The sequence below is a fragment of the Cherax quadricarinatus genome, chromosome 17, assembly GCF_038502225.1.
Source record: "Cherax quadricarinatus isolate ZL_2023a chromosome 17, ASM3850222v1, whole genome shotgun sequence".
Classification (NCBI taxonomy): Eukaryota; Metazoa; Arthropoda; class Malacostraca; order Decapoda; family Parastacidae; genus Cherax; species Cherax quadricarinatus.
This window is the reverse complement of record NC_091308.1, coordinates 40,725,409-40,745,999: the sequence shown is the minus strand read 5'-3', so window position 1 is coordinate 40,745,999 and position 20,591 is coordinate 40,725,409. Positions and strand designations below refer to the sequence as shown.

Here is a 20,591-nt window from a genome sequence, read left to right as displayed (position 1 = left end):
TTTTGGCCTGTGAAGGTCACACTTTGGTTTTTAAAAAGAAAATGCGTAAACTCAAATATCACTTTTCATGTTATAATTTCTGAGTGGCGCATCTGATCAGCATCCAGCCTCCCCACGCTGATAACTTCATAATGCACGTTACGGTGCATTATTTTTCTCTATGGTCTTTCTGAAAGGTTTGATATAGTTTTGGTCCATATTCGTCTTAATTTACAATTTTTTAATGAAATTTAGATATTGACTTTGTGAATGCCTTTCCTGAGTTCCTTCAAATTTCCAACGATAAATTTTAATATAAAGAAAAAATCAACTACTTTATCTTTTTCTGGGTTAGGGTAAGAGAGAAATATATTTTTGTATGAGATAAACTCGTACTTTAGTGAGTGTGGCTTCTGAGAGACGTCTAGCAGCCACACAGTGTTCACTACCTCAGTGTTCCCTCACTCTCTCTCTTCGTCTATCCCTCTTGAATGTCTGGCATCTTCTTCCACAAGATTATATTTTGAAATTGTTGACTGTCTCTCCAATTTTTGATATACGTAACTTAGACGTTATTGATGTCTCACTCATTCCACCGACTGGAGTATAATGCACTCTTAACTTGACGTGTACTCCTGAGAGACTGTACTCAGCACGTTTAATGACGACGTGTTTTCTTATGGCCTCAACTTCGCTTTGGCATTCTGAAAATAATGAATAAATAGATAACTGTGAATAAAGTTTACAAAATTGGTGAAAATAAATTTATTAGATTTATTCTTGATTAAATGATGTAAATTAGAAAAATTGATTGGTTTAAATAATTGTGTTAAATCTGGTATTTTAACTCCCTCAGCCCAGCCGGTGGTCAAATACGTGGTCATGTTGTGAGTTCCTGACATCTGTAGCGGTAAGTGTGCTACCTGGACCAATCACCCTGGCACTCACATGTACAAACTGGACCACTCACCCTGGCACTCACATGTACTACCTGGACCCTCCACTCACCCTGGCCCTCACATGTATTACCTGGACCACTCACCCTGGCACTCACTTGTACTACCTGGACCCTCCACTCACCCTGGCACTCACATGTGCTACCTGGACCCTCCACTCACCCTGGCCCTCACATGTACTACCAGGACCACTCACCCTGGCACTCACTCGTACTACCTGGACCCTCCACTCACCCTGGCACTCACATGTGCTACCTGGACCCTCCACTCACCCTGGCACTCACATGTGCTACCAGGAAAACTCACCCTGGCACTCACATGTACTACCTGGACCACTCACCCTGGCACTCAGGTGCTACCTGGACCACTCAACCTGGCACTCACATGTGCTACCTGGACCACTCACCCTGGCACTCACATGTGCTTCCTGGGCCACTCACCCAGGCACTCACATGTGCTACCTGGACCTTCCACTCACCCTGGTTCTCAAATGTGTTACCTGGACCCTCCACTCACCCTGGCACTCACATGTGTTACCTGGACCTTCCACTCACTCTGGATTTCACATGTGTTACCTGGACCTTCCACTCACCCTGGCTCTCACATGTGTTACCTGGACCTTCCACTCACTCTTGCACTCACATGTGTTACCTGGACCTTCCACTCACCCTGGCTCTCACATGTGTTACCTGGACATTCCATTCATCCTGGCCCTCACGTGTGTTACCTGGACCCTCCATTCATCCTGGCCCTCACGTGTGTTACCTGGACCTTCCACTCATCCTGGCTCACATGTGTTACCTAGACCCTCTACTCTTCCTGGCCCTCACATGTGTTACCTGGACCCTCCATTCATCCTGGCCCTCACGTGTGTTACCTGGACCCTCCATTCATCCTGGCCCTCACGTGTGTTACCTGGACCCTCCACACATCCTGGCCCTCACCTGTGTTACCTGGACCCTCCACCCATCCTGGCCCTCACATGTCTTACCTGGGCCCTCCACTCATCCTGGCACTCACATGTGTTACCTGGACCCTCCACTCATCCTGGCTATCACATGTGTTACCTGGACACTCCACTCATCCTGGCTCTCACGTGTGTTACCTCGACCCTCCACTCATCCTGGCCCTCATGTGTGTTACTTAGACCCTCCATTCATCCTGGCCCTCACGTGTGCTACCTGGGCCCTCCACTCATCCTGGCTCTCACGTGTGTTACCTGGACCCTCCACTCATATTGTCACCCACATGCGTTACCTAGACCCTCCACTGATCCTGGCACTCACATGTGCTACCTGGACCCTCCACTCATCCTGGCCCTCAGGTTTGTTACCTGGACCCTCCATTCATCCTGGCCCTCACATGTGTTACCTGGACCCTCCACTCATCCTGGCACTCACATGTGTTACCTGGACCCTCAACTCATCCTGGCACTCACGTGTTACCTGGACCCTCCACTCACCCAGGCACTCATGTGCGCTACCTTGGCCCTCCACTCATCCTGGCACTCACATGTGCTACCTGGACCCTCCACTCATCCTAGCTCTCACGTGTGTTACCTGGGCCTCCCACTCATCCTGGCTCTCACGTGTGTTACCTGGACCCTCCACTCATCCTAGCTCTCACCTGTGGTACCTGGACCCTCCACTCATCCTGGCCCTCACATGTGTTACTTGGACCCTCCACTCTTCCTGGCCCTCACGTGTGTTACCTGAACCCTCCACTCATCCTGGCACTCACATGTGTTACCTGGACCTTCCACTCATCCTTGTCGTCACGTGTGCTACCTTGACCCTCCACTCATCCTGGCACTCGCTTGTGCTACCTGGACTCTCCACTCATCGTGGCCCTCAGGTGTGTTACCTGGACTCTCCACTCATCCTGGCCCTCACATGTGTTACCTGGACCCTCCACTCACCCAGGCAATCACATGTGTTACCTGAACCCGCCACTCATCCTGGCCCTCACATGTGTTACCTGGACCCTCCACTCATCCTGGCTCTCTCATGTGTTACGTGGACCCTCCACTCATCCTGGCCCTCACGTGTGTTACCTGGACCCTCCACTCCTGGCATTCGCATGTGCTACCTGGACCCTCCACTCACCCTGGCACTCACATTTGCTACCTGGGCCTTCCCCTCACCCTGGCACCCACATGTGTTACCTGGACCCTCCACTCACCCTGGCTCTCACCTGTATTACCTGGACCCTCCACTCACCCTGGCTCTCACCTGTGTTACCTGGACCCTCCACTCATCCTGGCCCTCACATGTGTTACCTGGACCCTCCACTAATCCTGTGTCTCACATGTGTTACCTGGGCCCTCCACTCTTCCTGGCCCTCACATGTGTTACCTGGACCCTCCACTCATCCTGGTCTCACGTGTGTTACCTCGACCCTCCACTCATCCTGGCCCTCACGTGTGTTACCTGGACCCTCCACTCATCCTGGCCCTCACGTGTGCTACCTGGACCCTGCACTCATCTTGGCTCTCACGTGTTTTACCTGGACCCTCCAATCATCCTGGCCCTCACATGTGTTACCTGGACCCTCCACTCATCCTGGCACTCACATGCGTTACCTGGACCCTCCACTCATCTTGGCACTCAAATGTGCTACCTGGACCCTCCACTCATCCTAGCCCTCACGTGTGTTTACCTGGAGTTTACCTGGAGAGAGTTCCGGGGGTCAACGCCCCCGCGGCCCGGTCTGTGACCAGGCCTCCACACGTGTGTTACCTCGACCCTCCACTCATCCTGGCCCTCACGTGTGTTACCTGGACCCTCCACACATCCTGGCACTCATGTGTTACCTGGACCCTCCATTAATCCTGGCGCTCATGTGTTACCTGGACCCTCCACTCATCCTGGCCCTCACGTGTGCTACCTGGACCCTCCACTCATCTTGTCTCTCACGTGAACCCCCTGAACCCCCCACTCATCCTGGCCCTCACATTTGTTACCTGGACCATGCACAGTCACCCAGGCACTCGCATGTGTTACCTGGACCCTCCACTCAACCTTGCACTCACATGAGTTACCTGGACCCTCCACTCATCCTGGCACTCACATGTGTTACCTGGACCCTCCACTCATCCTGGCACTCACATGTGTTACCTGGACCCTCCACTCATCCTGGCCCTCAGGTGTGTTACCTGGGCCTCCCACTCATCCTGGCTCTCACGTGTGTTACCTGGACCCTCAGCTCATCCTGGCCCTCACCTGTGTTACCTGGACCCTCCACTCATCCTGGCCCTCACGTGTGCTACCTGGACCCTCCACTCATCCTTGTCGTCACGTGTGCTACCTTGACCCTCCACTCATCCTGGCACTCGCTTGTGCTACCTGGACTCTCCACTCATCCTGGCCCTCAGGTGTGTTACCTGGACTCTCCACTCATCCTGGCCCTCACATGTGTTACCTGGACCCTCCACTCACCCAGGCAATCACATGTGTTACCTGAACCCGCCACTCATCCTGGCCCTCACATGTGTTACCTGGACCCTCCACTCATCCTGGCTCTCTCATGTGTTACGTGGACCCTCCACTCATCCTGGCCCTCACGTGTGTTACCTGGACCCTCCACTCCTGGCATTCGCATGTGCTACCTGGACCCTCCACTCACCCTGGCACTCACATTTGCTACCTGGGCCTTCCCCTCACCCTGGCACCCACATGTGTTACCTGGACCCTCCACTCACCCTGGCTCTCACCTGTATTACCTGGACCCTCCACTCACCCTGGCTCTCACCTGTGTTACCTGGACCCTCCACTCATCCTGGCCCTCACATGTGTTACCTGGACCCTCCACTAATCCTGTGTCTCACATGTGTTACCTGGGCCCTCCACTCTTCCTGGCCCTCACATGTGTTACCTGGACCCTCCACTCATCCTGGTCTCACGTGTGTTACCTCGACCCTCCACTCATCCTGGCCCTCACGTGTGTTACCTGGACCCTCCACTCATCCTGGCCCTCACGTGTGCTACCTGGACCCTGCACTCATCTTGGCTCTCACGTGTTTTACCTGGACCCTCCAATCATCCTGGCCCTCACATGTGTTACCTGGACCCTCCACTCATCCTGGCACTCACATGCGTTACCTGGACCCTCCACTCATCTTGGCACTCAAATGTGCTACCTGGACCCTCCACTCATCCTAGCCCTCACGTGTGTTTACCTGGAGTTTACCTGGAGAGAGTTCCGGGGGTCAACGCCCCCGCGGCCCGGTCTGTGACCAGGCCTCCACACGTGTGTTACCTCGACCCTCCACTCATCCTGGCCCTCACGTGTGTTACCTGGACCCTCCACACATCCTGGCACTCATGTGTTACCTGGACCCTCCATTAATCCTGGCGCTCATGTGTTACCTGGACCCTCCACTCATCCTGGCCCTCACGTGTGCTACCTGGACCCTCCACTCATCTTGTCTCTCACGTGAACCCCCTGAACCCCCCACTCATCCTGGCCCTCATATTTGTTACCTGGACCATGCACAGTCACCCAGGCACTCGCATGTGTTACCTGGACCCTCCACTCAACCTTGCACTCACATGAGTTACCTGGACCCTCCACTCATCCTGGCACTCACATGTGTTACCTGGACCCTCCACTCATCCTGGCACTCACATGTGTTACCTGGACCCTCCACTCATCCTGGCCCTCAGGTGTGTTACCTGGGCCTCCCACTCATCCTGGCTCTCACGTGTGTTACCTGGACCCTCAGCTCATCCTGGCCCTCACCTGTGTTACCTGGACCCTCCACTCATCCTGGCCCTCACGTGTGCTACCTGGACCCTCCACTCATCCTGGCCCTCACGTGTGCTACCTGGACCCTCCACTCATCCTGGCCCTCACATGTGTTACCTGGACCCTCCACTCATCCTGGCACTCACATGTGCTACCTGGACCCTCCTCTCATCCTGGCCCTCAGGTTTGTTACCTGGACCCTCCACTCATCCTGGCCCTTACATGTGTTACCTGGATCCTCCACTCATCCTGGCACTCACGTGTTACCTGGACCCTCCACTCACCCAGGCACTCATGTGTGCTACCTTGGTCCTCCACTCATCCTGCACTCACATGTGCTACCTGGACCCTCCACTCATCCTAGCTCTCACGTGTGTTACCTGGGCCTCCCACGCATCCTGGCTCTCACGTGTGTTACCTGGACCCTCCACTCATCCTAGCTCTCACCTGTGTTACCTGGACCCTCCACTCATCCTGGCCCTCACATGTGTTACTTGGACCCTCCACTCATCCTGGCACTTACATGTGCTACCTGGGCCCTCCACTCATCCTGGCACTCACTTGTGCTACCTGGACCCTCCACTCATCCTGGCCCTCACATGTGTTACCTGGATCTTCCACTCACCCAGGCACTCACATGTGTTACCTGGACCCGCCACTCATCCTGGCCCTCACATGTGTTACGTGGACCCTCCACTCATCCTGGCTCTCACGTGTGTTACCTGGACCCTCCACTCACCCTCGCACTCACATGTGCTACTGGACCTTCCACTCACCCTGGCTCTCACGTGTGTTACCTGGACCTTCCCCTCACCCTGGCACTCACATGTGCTACCTGGACCTTCCCCTCACCCTGGCACCCACATGTGTTACCTGGACCCTCCACTCACCCTGTCTCTCACATGTGTTACCTGGACCCTCCACTCATCCTGGCCCTCACGTGAGTTACCTGGACCCTCCACACATCCTGGCACTCATGTTTTACCTGGACACTCCACTCATCCTGGCACTCATGTGTGTTACCTGGACCCTCCTCTCACCCAGGCACTCATGTGTGCTACCTGGGCCCTTCACTCATCCTGGCTCTCACATGTGTAACCTGGACCCTACACTCACCCAGGCACTCACATGTGTTACCTGGATCCTCCTCTCATCTTGGCACTCATATGTGTTACCTGGGCCCTCCACTCATCCTGGCCCTCACATGTGTTACCTGGACCCTCCACTCATCCTGGCACTCACATGTTACCTGGATCCTCCACTCATCCTGGCCCTCACGTGTGTTACTTGGGCCTCCCACTCATCCTGGCTCTTACGTGTGTTACCTGGACCCTCAACTCATCCTGGCACTCACTTGTGCTACCTGGACCCTCCACTCATCCTGGCCCTCACTTGTGTTACATGGACCCTCCGTTCATCCTGTCCCTCACATGTGTTACCTGGACCCTCCACTCATCCTGGCACTCACATGTGTTACCTGGACCCTCCACTCATACTGGCCCTAACATGTTTTACCTGGACCCTCCTCTCATCCTGGCACTCAAATGTGTTACCTGGACCCTCCACTCATCCTGGCATTCACGTTTTACCTGGACCCTCCACTCATCCTGGCACTCACTTGTGCTACCTGGACCCTCCACTCATCCTGGCCCTCACTTGTGTTACATTGACCCTCCGTTCATCCTGTCCCTCACATGTGTTATCTGGACCCTCCACTCATCCTGGCACTCACATGTGTTACCTGGACCCTCCACTCATACTGGCCCTAACATGTGTTACCTGGACCCTCCACTCATCCTGGCACTCGCATGTGTTACCTGGACCCTCCACTCATCCTGGCATTCACGTGTGTTACCTGGACCCTCCACTCATCCTGGCCCTCACGTGTGTTACCTGAACCCTCCTCTCATACTTGCTCTCACGTGTGTTACCTCGACCCTCCACTCATCCTGGCCCTCACGTGTGTTACCTGGACCCTTCACTCATCTTTGCACTCACATGTGCTAGCTGGACCCTCCACTCATCATAGCACTCACGTGTGTTACCTGGACCCTCCACTCATCCTGGCACTCACATGTGTTACCTGGACCTTCCACTCACCCTGGCACTCACTTGTGCTACCTGGACCTTCCACTCACCCTGGCACTCACATGTGTTACCTGGACCTTCCACTCACCTTTGCACTCACATGTGTTACCTGGACCCTCCACTCACCCTGTCTCTCACATGTGTTACCTGGACCCTCCACTAATCCTGGCACTCACATGTGTTACGTGGACCCTCTACTCATCCTGGCTCTCACGTGTGTTGCCTGTACCTTCCACTCATCCTGGCTCTCACGTGTGTTACCTGGACCCTGAACTCATCCTGGCCATCTCATGTGTTACCTGGACCCTCCACTTATCCTGGCTCTCACGTGTGTTACCTGGACCCTCCACTCATCCTGGCCCTCACCTGTGTTACCTGTACCCTCCACTCATTCTGGCACTCACGTGTGTTACCTGAACCCTCCACTCATCCTGGCGCTCACATGTGTTAACTGGACCCTCCACTCATCCTGGCACTCACGTGTGTTACCTGGACCCTCCACTCATCCTGGTTCTCACGTGCGTTACCTGGACCCTCCACTCATCCTGGCCCTCACATGTGTTACCTGGACCCTCCACTCATTCTGGCACTCACGTGTGTTATCTGGACCCTTCACTCGTCCTGGCCTTCACATGTGTTACCTTGACCCTCCACTCATCCTGGCATTCACGTGTGTTACCTGGACCCTCCACTCATCCTGACCCTCACGTGTGTTCCCTGAACCCTCCACTCATACTGGCACTCACGTGTGTTACCTGGACCCTCCACTCATCCTTGCACTCATGTGTTACCTGGACCCTCCACTCACCCTGGCCCTCACGTGTGTTACCTGGATCCTCCACTCATCCTGGCCCTCTCGTATGCTACCTGGACCCTCCACTCATCCTGGCCCTCACGTGTGTTACCAGGACCCTCCACTCATCCTGGCACTCACGTGTTTTACCTGGATCCTCCACTCATCCTGGCCCTCTCGTATGCTACCTGGACCCTCCACTCACCCTGGCCCTCACGTGTGTTACCAGGACCTCCACTCATCCTGGCACTCACGTGTTTTACCTGAACCCTCCACTCATCCTGGCGCTCACATGTATTAACTGGACCCTCCACTCATCCTGGCACTCACGTGTGTTACCTGGACCCTCCACTCATCCTGGTTCTCACGTGCGTTACCTGGACCCTCCACTCATCCTGGCCCTCACGTGTGTTACCTGGATCCTCCACTCATCCTGGCCCTCTCGTGTGCTACCTGGACCCTCCACTCATCCTGGCCCTCACGTGTGTTACCTGGACCCTCCACTCATCGTGGCACTAACATGTGTTACGTGGACTTTCCACTCATCCTGGCACTCACATGTGCTACCTGGATTCTCCACTCATCCTGGCACTCATGTGTTACCTGGACCCTCCACTCCTCCTGGCACTCACATGTGTTACCTGGACCCTCCACTCATCCTGGTACTCACATGTGTTGCCTGCACCCTCCACTCACCCATGCACTCATGTGTGCTACCTGAGCCCTCCACTCATCCTGGCACTCACATGTGCTACCTGGACCCTCCACTCATCCTGGCACTCACATGTGTTACCTGGACCCTCCACTCCTGGCTCTCACATGTGTTACCTGGACCCTCCACTCATCCTGGCCCTCACATGTGTTACCTGGACCCTCCACTCATCCTGGCTCTGACGTGTGTTACCTGGATCCTCCACTCATCCTGGCCCTCGCGTGTGTTACCTGGACTCTCCACTTATCCTGGCACTCATGTGTTACCTGGACCCTCCACTCATCCTGGCCCTCACCTGTGCTTCCTGGACCCTCCACTCATCGTGGCCCTCACATGTGTTACCTGGACCCTATACTCATCCTGGCCCTCACATGTGTTACCTGGACCCTCCACTCATCCTGGCATCCACATGTGTTACCTGGACCCTCCACTCATCCTGGGACTCACATTTGCTACCTGGACCCTCCACTCATCCTGGCCCTCACGTGTGCTACCTGGACCCTCCACTCATCGTGGCTCTCACATGTGTTACCTGGACCCTCCACTCATGGCCCTCACATGTTACCTGGACTCTCCACTCATCCTGGCACTCACATGTGTTACCTGTACCCTCCACTCATGAAAGTTAAGACACATGTGCAACATCTGGATATCTTTATTGTAGACCTTTCGCCATCCAGTGGCTTTATCAATACAGATTCTAGGACATAATAGGAAGACAGTAGAACTATATACAAAAGATGAGGTAATCAGTCCCTCGGCCTTGGAGTTAGTGTTCACAGCGTCGTGGTGGAGGAGAATCTGGAGCAATGGCAAGAAGACTGGCGGTTATATAGGCGTCAGTGGATAGGGACGGGCAGCAGACGAGAGCATAGTCACTGGTAGGCGGGATTCCCCAGTGGAAGTAGGTCCTTCCCAAAGAGATGGGTTAGTTGCAGCAGCCGTGACGAAGGTCTTGTAGATGTCCTCTGAACCAAGATTCCATGGCACTCACATGTGTTACCTGGACCCTCCACTCACCCAGGCACTCACATTTGCTACCTGTGCCCTCCATTCACCCTGGCCCTTACATGTGCTACCTGGATCCTCTGTTAACCTTGGTCCTCACATGTGCTACCTGGACCCTCTGCTCACCTTGGTTCTCACATGTGCTACCTGGACCCTCCACTCACCTTGGTCCTCACATGTGCTACCTGGGTCCTCCAGTCACCTTGGTCCTCACATGTGCTACCTGGGGCCTCCACTCACCTTGGTCCTCACATGTGCTACCTGGACCCTCCGCTGACCCTGGCCCTCACATATGCTACCTGGACCTTCCCCTCATCCTGGCACTCATGTGTGCTACCTGGACCCTTCGCTCACCCTGGCACTCACCCTGGCACTCAACCTGGCACTCGTGTGTGCTACCTGGATCCTCGACTCACCCTGGCTCTCTGGCACTTCCGTGTGGTAACTGTACCCTCTCTTTTCACCCTGATCCCTCTGGCCCTCATGCATGCTCTCTCTCTGGCCGTCATGCAGGCTCTCACTCTGGTCCTCATGCAGGCCCTCACCCTGGCCCTCATACAAGCCCTCTGACCCTCATACAGGCTCCGTGTCTCCGTGTCTGGCTCTCATCCTGGCCCCTCGCCCTGGCTCTCAACCTAACTCCAACCCAGGCCCATATCATGGCCCTCACCCTGTCTAGCCCCCATGGCTCTCACCCTGGCTCTCCCACTGTCTTCCACCTTGGCATTCGCCTTGGCTCCCACATTAGCCCTCTCTCTGTCTCTCATCCTGACTTCCACCTCGGCTCCCACCCCGGCATCCATCCCGACCCTCCCCCTCACTCTCACCCGTGATCCCTCCGTGGCTCCTATTCTGGTTCCCACCCTGGCTTTCAAGCTGGCTTCCTCCTTCGTTCTCACCCTGGCTCCCACCCCGGTTCTCACTCTGGCTCCCACATTGGCCCTCACCCTGGTTCTCTGGGTTTCACCCTGACCTCTCACCCTGGCTCCCACCCTTGCTCTCACCCGTGCTCTCACTGTGGCCCTCATCCTGATTTCCACCGTGGCTTCCACCCTGGTTCTCACCCTGGCTTACACCGTGGCTTCCACCTTGGCTCTCACCCTGGCGTCCACCTTTGCTCCCACCCTGGTTCTCACTCTGGCGTCCACCGTGCCTCCCACCCTTGTTCTCACCCTGGCTTCCACCGTGGCTTCCACCTTGGCTCTTACCCTGGCTCCCACCCTAGCTTCCACATTGCCTCTCACCCTAGCCCTCACCCTTTGACTCACCCTGGCTCTAACGGGTTGTTCCTCAACCCGCTCACTCTGGCCCTCACGTGTAGTACCTGAGCCACCTCAGCCTGTCCCTTACGCTGGCTCTCATCCAGCCCTCACCTAAGCTTTTACCCTGACTCCTCACACTGGTCCTCACTCTGGCCCTCAGCCTGTTCAACCCCTTGCCATTAGTCTGGCCCTCACCCACCCTTCATCCTAGGTCTCACCCTGGCCCTTATTCTGGCTTTCACTATGCTCCTTAATATGGCCCTGAATATGAACCTCATTCTGGCCCTCACATGAGGTGCCTGAACCAACCTCAATCTCTCCCTCATCCTGGCCCTTAAACTAGCTCTCACCCAGCCCTTACCCTAGCCCTCACACTCACTCACCCTGGTCTTCATTCTACCCCTTATCCAGCTCTCACCCTAACTCGCACTGTGTCTCTCACGTGTGGGACCTTAACCCACTCAGCCTGTCCCTCTCATAGCCCTAACTCTGGCCCTCGCATGAAATCCGAATCTTGCGCTAACCTTCACTCTGGCACTCTCCTAGCCCTCGCTTTGGCCGTCACTCTGTCTACACCCTTGCCCTCATCCAGCCCTTACCTGGCCCCCACTCATCCTTTACCCTTGCTCTCACTCTAGCCCTCTCTCTGTCCCTCTCTGGCATTCTCTGGCCCCTCTGGATCTCACCAGCCCTCACCTGCCACACATCCCTTACCCTGTCCCTTACTCTGGCTCCAATTCAAGACTTACATTTGGGACCTGAACCCTCCTCGTCCGAGCCCTCGCTCTGGCCCTCGTCCCAGCTCTCACCCTGGCCCTCGTCCCAGCTCTCACCCTGACCCTCGCGCCAGCTTTCACCCTGGCCGTCGTCTCAACTCTCACCCTGATACTTGTCTCAACTCTCATCCTGACCCTCGTCCCAGTTCTCACCCTGGTCCTCACCCTGGCTCTCCTCCCGGCCTTTATTTTCGCCCTCAACCTGGCCCTCGCCCTGTTCCTCACCGTGGCCCTTACCTTGGTCCTCATCCTAGCCCTCACCCTGGTCATCACCCTGGCCCTCTGGACTTCACTCTGGCCCTCTGGTTCACACGTTTGGTACAAGAAACCCTCAACCTAGCTCTTACTCTGGCCCTTATATGTAGAACCTGAACCCCTCAGCCTGGCATTCATCCCAGCCTTCACCCTGACCCTCACCCTGGTCCTCATCTTAGTTCTCACCCCAGGCTTCACCCTGGCCCTCACCCAGGCCGTAACCCTGGCCCTCATCATGGTCTTCACCCTGGCTTTCACCTTGGTCCTCAGCCTGGCCCTCACCCTTGCCCTCACCCTGGACTTCTCATTGGCTCTCACTCTGGCTCTCACCCTGGTCTACACCCTGGTCCTCACACTGGCCCTCTCACTGGATCTCGTCCTGGCCCTCTCCATGGTCCTCATCCCAGTCCTCACCCCCAGTCTTCACTAAAGCTTTCTCCCCAGTCTTCACTCCAGCCTCCACTCCAGCTTTCACCCCATCTTTCACCATATCTTTCACCCCATCTTTCACCCCAGCCTTCGTCCCAGTCTTCACTAAAATCTTCTCCAAAGCCTCAACCTTCATCCCATCCTTCATCCCAGTCTTCACTCCACCCTTGTCCTCAACCTTCACCCCAACAGCCACCCCAACCTTTACCCAACCTTCACCCTAGCCTTCATCCCAGCCTTCTCTCCATACTTCTCCCCAGCCTTCACTCCAGCCTTCACTCCATCCTTCATTCCATCCTTCATTCCATCCTTTATTCCAGCCTTCACTCCAGTCTACACCCCATCTCTCATCTTGGCCATCACTTTGGCCCTCTCTGGCTTTCACTTTGGCCCTCCCCCGCCGTACCTGAACTCCATCAGCCTGTCCCTCGTCCAACCCTTACTTTTCCCTTCACCCTGGCTCTCTGGCCCTCACCCTGGCCCTCGCTCTGGCTCTCACCTTGACTTCTCACTCTGTCCCTCACTCTGGCTCTCAGGGCCTCACTCTGGCTCTCACTCGGGCACTCATATGTGGAACCAGAACCACTCAGCCTGGCCCTGACACTGACCCTCATCTCAGCTCTCACCACGGGCTTCACCCTGGCCCTCTCCCTGGCTCTCACCATTGCTCTCAGCCTGGTCCTCACCCTGTGTCTCAGCCTGGTCGTCACCTTGTGTCTCAGCCTGGTCGTCACCCTCTCTCTCAGCCTGGCCGTCACCCTGTTTCTCAGCCAAGTCCTCACCCTGGCTCTCACACTGGCTCTCACCCTGGTCCTCACTCTGGTTTTCATACTGGCTCTTACCCTTGTTCTCACCTGGCCCCTCACACTGGCCCTTACCCTAGTCCTCACACTGGACCTCATCTTAGTTCACAACCTGGTCCTCATCCATGCTCTCACCCTGGTCCTCATCCTTGCTCTCACCCTGGTCCTCATCCTTGCTCTCACCCTGGTCCTCATCCTGGCTCTCACCCTGGTCCTCATCCTGGCTCTCACCCTGGTCCTCACACTGGCCCTCACCCTAGTCCTCACCCTGGTCCTCATCCTGGCTCTCACCCTGGCTCTCACCCTGGCTCTCACCCTGGCTCTCACCCTGGTCCTCACACTGTTCCTCACTTTGGGTCTCAACTTGGCTCACACCCTGGCTCCCACCCTAGCCTTTACCATGGTCCTCACCCTGGCTCTCACTCTGGTCCACTGGTTCTCACGCTGGCCCTCACCCTGGCTTTCAACCTGCTTCTCACCCTGGCCCTCACCTTGGCTCACACCCTGTCTCTTAACCTAGCCTTCACCCTGATCCTCACCCTGGGCCTTACCCTTGATCTCACGTTGGCCCATGTTCCTCACCATGGACCTCACCGTGGCCCTCACCTTGCTCACACCCTCGTACTCACCCTGGTCCCTCACCCTAGTCCTTACCCTAGTCCTTACCCTAGTCCTTACCCTGGACCTCTCACTGGCCCTCTTCAGGGTCCTCACTCCAGCCTTCACCCCAGTCTTTACTCCACCCTTCACCCAAGCCTTCACCCCAGCACCCATCCCAGTCTTCACTCAAACCTTCTCTGCAGCCTTCGCCGCAGCCTTCACCCTAGCCTTCACCCCAGCCTTCATCTCAGCCTTCACCCCAGCATCCATCCCAGTCTTCACTCAAACCTTCTCTGCAGCCTTCATCCTAGCTTTCACCCTAGCCTTCACCCCAGCCTTCATTTCAGCCTTCACTCCAGCCTCCATCCCAGTTTTCATACCAGTCTTCACTTCACCCTTCACCCAAGGCTTCACCCAAGCCTTCACCCAAGCCTTCACCCCAGCCTTCACCCCAGCCTTCACCCCAGTCTTCACCCCAGACCTCGCCTTGGCCCTCACTCTGGCCCTCATGTTTGGTACCAGAACCCCTCTCAACATAGCTCTTACTCTGGCCCTTATATGTGGAACCTGAGCCGCTCAGCCTGGCCCTCATACTAGCTCTCATCTCGGTTCTCAATCTAGGCTTCACCATGGCCCTCACCCTCACCCTCAGCTCACACACCAGGATTTACCCTGGACCTCTCCCTGACACTTACCATTGCTCTCAGCCTGGTCCTCGGCCTGGTTCTCGCCCTAGCCCTCGCACTGGCCCTCAACCAGTTCCTCACCCTGGCTCTCACTTTGGTCCTCACCCTAGTTCTCACCCTGGTACACACCCTAGCCCTCACCCTGGCCCTTACACCGGTCCTCACCTAGGCTCTCAACCTGGCCCTCACCCTGGTCTCACCCTGGTCCTCACCTAGGTCCTTACACTGGTCCTCATTCTGACTCTCACCCAGGTCTTCAAGCTGGCTCTCACCCAGGTCGTCACCCTGGATCTTACACTGGTCCTCACCTAGGCTCTCAACCTGGCTCTCACACTGGCCTCACCCTGGTCCTCACCCTGGTCCTCACCCTGGTCCTCACCCTGGTCCTCACCCTGGTCCTCACCCTGGTCCTCACCTTGGCCCTCACCCTTGTCCTCACCTTGGCCCTCACCCTTGCCGTCACCTAGTCCTCAATCCGGTCCTCACTCTGGCTCTCACCCTGGTCTCACCCTGGTCTCACCTTGGCCTGCACCTTGGCTCTCACCAAGGTCCTCACCCTGGACCTCTCGGTGTCCCTTATTTTGGGAATCGCCCCGGCCCTCACTCTGGCTCTCACCCAGGTCCTCATCCTGGCTCTCACCCAGGTCGTCACCCTGGCCCTTAAACTGGTGCTCATCTAGGCTCTCAACCTGGCTCTCACACTGCTCTTACCCTGGCCCTTACACTGGTCTTACCATGGCCCTGACCCTGGTCCTCACCCTGGCCCTCACCTTAGCCCTCACCCTGGCCCTCACCTTAGCCCTCACCCTTGTCCTCACCTAGTCCTCACTCTGGCCCTCACACTGGTCCTCACCTAGGCTCTCAACCTGGCCCTCACCCTAGCTCTCACCTTGGTCCTCACTCTCGTCCTCACCCTGGCCCTCGAACTGGCTCTCAGCCTTGCCCTTACTCTGGTCCTCACCCTGGCTCTCTAGCTCTCATCCTGATCCACATCCTGGTCCTCGCACTGGTCCCTCATCCTGGCCCTCATCATAGTCTCACCCTGGCCGACACCCTGGCTCTCACCAAGGTCCTCACCCTGGCTCTCACCAAGGTCCTCACCCTGGACCTCTCACTGACTCTTACTCTGGGAATCACCCCGGCCCTCACCCTGGTCTCACCCTGGTCCTCACCCTGGCTCTCACCAAGGTCCTCACTCTGGACCTGTCACTGGCCCTTATTCTGGGAATCACCCTGGCTCTCTTCCCATCACCCTAGCGTTCACCCATGCCTTACATGCAGTATCTGGACCCCCCTCTCCACAGCCCTCACCTTGGCCCTCATCCCAGCTCTCACTCCAGGTCCTCACCCCAGCTCTCACCACAGGCCTCCACCTGGCCTTCACCCTAGCCTTCACCCCGGCCTTCACCCCAACCTCTACTCCAGCTTTCACCCCAGCCTTCACCCCAGTCCCATTGCAATTTCCACGCCAGTCCCACTCTACCCCTCACTTCATCCCCCACCTCTGTCCCCATCCCAGCCTCTACCCCAGCCTCCAACCCAGCCTCCAACCCATCCCTGAGTTTAACCCACACTTCATCACTCACTTCAACCCACACTTCATCCCTCACTTCAGCCACACTTCATCCCTCACTTCAACCACACTCCATCCCTCACTCCATCCCTCATTTAAACCCCACACTCCATCCCTCACCTCACCCCACGCTCCATCCCTCACCTCACCCCACGCTCCATCCCTCACCTCAACCCACACTCCATTCTTCACTTCAAACCACACTCCATCCCTCACTTCAGCCCACACCCTGTTCTTTTCTTTTAGTATTCCTCACTTTATATTTCCTTCCTCTCCCTTATCCCTTTCCTCTCATTCATTCTCTTATCCTCCCATCCTACTCTCTCATCCTATTTTCCAGTCCTCGTATCCCTACTCTTGTGTAATACCTTCAGGAACAATCCTTCCTGCTAGACTCACCTTACATGGCACATCACTCTTCCACTTACCAGTATACTCATCCCTGCTAGACTTATCGCTCACATTCCACCATTTTGACCAATAATCATCCCTGAGATCATGGTTCCAACTTGACTCCTCGTACCATGGTCTTTCCTTAATTAACCTTATTTTTTTTTCTCAGAGCTCCGAAAAAAAAATTATCCATGGTCTGTCTCTATCTCAAAATACCCCCAGTCTTCACCCCATTATTATTATTATTACTTATTATTATTGTTGTTATTATTATTTATAGTATCATTATTATCATTATTATGAAGCTTCGCTAAACCCTTTAGGGTCTTACAACAGGGATGGTAACCTATGGACTGAGAGCGCGTAGTAACAAAAGAAAAAATTTCCTTGTTACTAGGCACTCACAGCTATCCCATGAATATTTCCTCCGACTAGTATATGGTTCTCAAAACAACTAATCCCAAGCCTGTGTAATTTAGTTGTGCTACCTGAGCGGATAGTTCATTGTGCACCCCATGAGCTTCCTCTGAGCGGTAGCACAATAACAAGGTTAGTGAAGTCATAATGGGTTACTGTTAGACCCCTCAATGAGTATTGTTACATCACTACAACGGAATAAGAGTCATTTCATATTTTACTATTTCGTATTTTACTAAAAAAGTGTATGAGTGTATGATATTGTATGATTTTTTAGTGATAAATTCTAGGCAGGTCCTGCAGCTAAAAAAACAAAACAGAAATGTTTTAAAGGGTCTGAATTTATGCAGAAATAATGGTACTCGCATTTTTACCTAGTAATGAGATGTCTAGGGTCGAGATCTTTCTTTTACCAGTCTCTCCATTTCGATTCCTTTATTGGTAATAGCAAGAAGAAGACACTCGTCCAGTGTTTCATTTCCTATATGATTTCTGGTTTCAGATTTTACTTGCTTTATAGTAGAAAACGGACATTCTCACACACACACACACACACACACACACACACACACACACACACACACATATATATATATATATATATATATATATATATATATATATATATATATATATATATATATATATGTATATGTACAACCGAACACTGATTGCAGCTGTAGTTCAAAGTCTCACCTTGGGGAATCTATAAACCATACCACGGGCGGGGTTTGAACCCGCGGTCAGAGAGTGGTATGGTTTGTTTGCAATCGTGTCATTACGATTTCGTGAATCTTGGGGAATGTATCCTTGCAGACCAACTTAGAGACACTCTTTTGATTTTCATTTTGCAAGCAACAATGGTTCAACTGCAGTTCGTATAGTTCAAGCTGAAGTTCTGGTAACTGTCTCTTGACATTAACTTCCATGAGGTTGTTAAACAAAAAGAGACTTGGGTTTCAGTTTTTCAAAGTCTCTAAATCTTTTCTCAAACTCACTACATAAAATTTCAAATTTTCTGAAAAAAAAACATGAAAAATCAAACTCGATATCTGCCATGAATTCACGGTAAGAAGGAAAGTGTGCAAGATAATTCTTAAACACACACTGAATAGCTGCAGCTTCTTGCGGACAGCTTCAATGTGTCCAACTAGTGGAGAATTGTTTTGTTTACCTTGTAAGCTCAGATTCAAGTGGTCTGCCATGTCTGTTAGGAATGCCAGGGTGCAAAGAAAGTCTTTCTTGCAGCTGAGTTTGGTACACCTGAATATTGATAAGCTGTTTATTTTGAAGATATGAAAATATATCTATCCGAAGAGCAAAGAAATGCTGGAGCATTTTTCCAGTACTTAGCCACCTGATACTTGAGTGCAGTGGTAAGTCATTGGAGTTTGCATTCAGTTTTCAAGAAAAAATATTAATTTTGCGTGTCTCTGACTTATTACCGCAGCTGCTCTAATTCATTTGGCTTACAACACTTTGCATGACATCACTTATCTGTAATACCTAACTACATAATGCTTTTTAGTGGATAATGCAGTGTAGTGTGATATAGTCAACTCTATTTTCCTTCAGTCAGCCAACTAACCTCACATTACTGCCGGTCATAGCTCTTGCACCATCTGTTAACGAACAGGAACACGTATACAGGACACCTCCCCACTGTACGAATCATGGTCATGGAGTAATATTCTCACTCGTATAACGCTGTTATTCTGGTAACTTAGTATTATTTCTTATACATAACATAAGCGTCGTAGATACTTTTATTTATAGAAGAAAATTCAACAAATCAATATATTAATACGATTGCTGGCGGGCCACAAGTTGTCCGCGGGCACGTAGTTGGTCTAGTTGGACCACCCTGGTCTAGTTGGACCACCCTGGTCTAGTTGGACCACCCTGGTCTAGTTGGACCACCCTGGTCTAGTTGGACAACCCTGGTCTAATCTCTACAGAGTGTAGAAATGTACTCAAGATTTCATATATTATTAATAAAGAGGTGTTTGGCCATGTCTTGTAATGTTTGCCTGGAGGTGTCTGACAGGTTGGATGCTTGGACACTATTAAGATATAATGCCTCAGTGTACGCATCTCTCTCTCTCTCTCTCTCTCTCTCTCTCTCTCTCTCTCTCTCTCTCTCTCTCTCTCTCTCTCTCTCTCTCTCTCTCTCACACACACACACACAGGGTTTGACAAGGTTAAGGATCCCTAGCTTTATTGACAAGCTATTTACAGGTTAAGGATTCCTAACTTTATTGGCAAGCTAAGAGCTGTTACCTACATCAGCTCATTTGAAAGCATTTTTATTGTTATGAGACATACAAGTAGTGAACAGGATGAAGTTGGAGCCATCTGTGGGCCAGCATTTTCATTTGATCAACTGACGTTATCTCGTTGACATCATTATGCTGTACGAATGTGTTCCATACTCGAGTCATCCTGGGTATATATGATCTCAGATGGAGTGATGTTCTGGAGAAGGGTACAGCCAGAGTGAAGTTGCTGCTTTCTGCCCGTCTTGTGGCATTGCTTGTTTCACGCTGTCCTCGAAGTGGAGCCAAGTGTGGTACTTCGACAATATTGGCCTTGTACATAACAGTAAGGCCACCCATATCGCTCCTGTGTTGAAGGCTCTGCTGAAATGACAGATCTATCCAGGATGGGTCCAGGCGATATTTGAGACGTCTTGCTCTGTTCTCCACTCTATCAAGCAGTCGCAAATGAGAGGGGAGGGGGGGCAGGCAAACCAAGAAAGTGGAGCATACTCAAGGTGTGAGCGTACTTGTGCCTCGTACAGAATCTTGCAACCCCTACTGTCAAGCAGATGCGAGATACGGCGAAGTACTGTAAGCTTCCTGGCTCCCTTGTTTGGTAGACTTACAACATGGTTCTTCATGGTTAGTTTGGAGTCAAATTTCACCCCAAGGATATCAACTTCTCCAGGTGCCAACACCCTCCCATTCATCCTTACTACTGCACCAGCATTAACATCATGGTGCCTAGAGACGATCATCATTTGCGTTTTCTCAGGTGCAAATGTTACTTGCCATCTATTTCCCCAAGCTGATATAGCTCTTAGCTGGTGATTGATGTAGCTTAGAGCAGCTGGGAT

The 20,591-nt window shown here is 53.3% G+C and overlaps 1 protein-coding gene across 1 annotated transcript in view; it reads left to right on the top strand.

Annotated features, from left to right (window-relative positions):
* Positions 1–829: 829 nt before the first annotated feature.
* Epac (Exchange protein directly activated by cAMP) overlaps positions 830–20,591 on the top strand; it is a gene marked incomplete at its 5' end in the record, with an annotated part of 1,038,330 nt that continues 1,018,568 nt past the window's right edge. The window contains one exon of the mRNA XM_070086005.1: positions 830–889. Coding sequence (XP_069942106.1) covers positions 830–889 — 60 coding nt within the window. The remainder of the gene's footprint in view (positions 890–20,591) is intronic.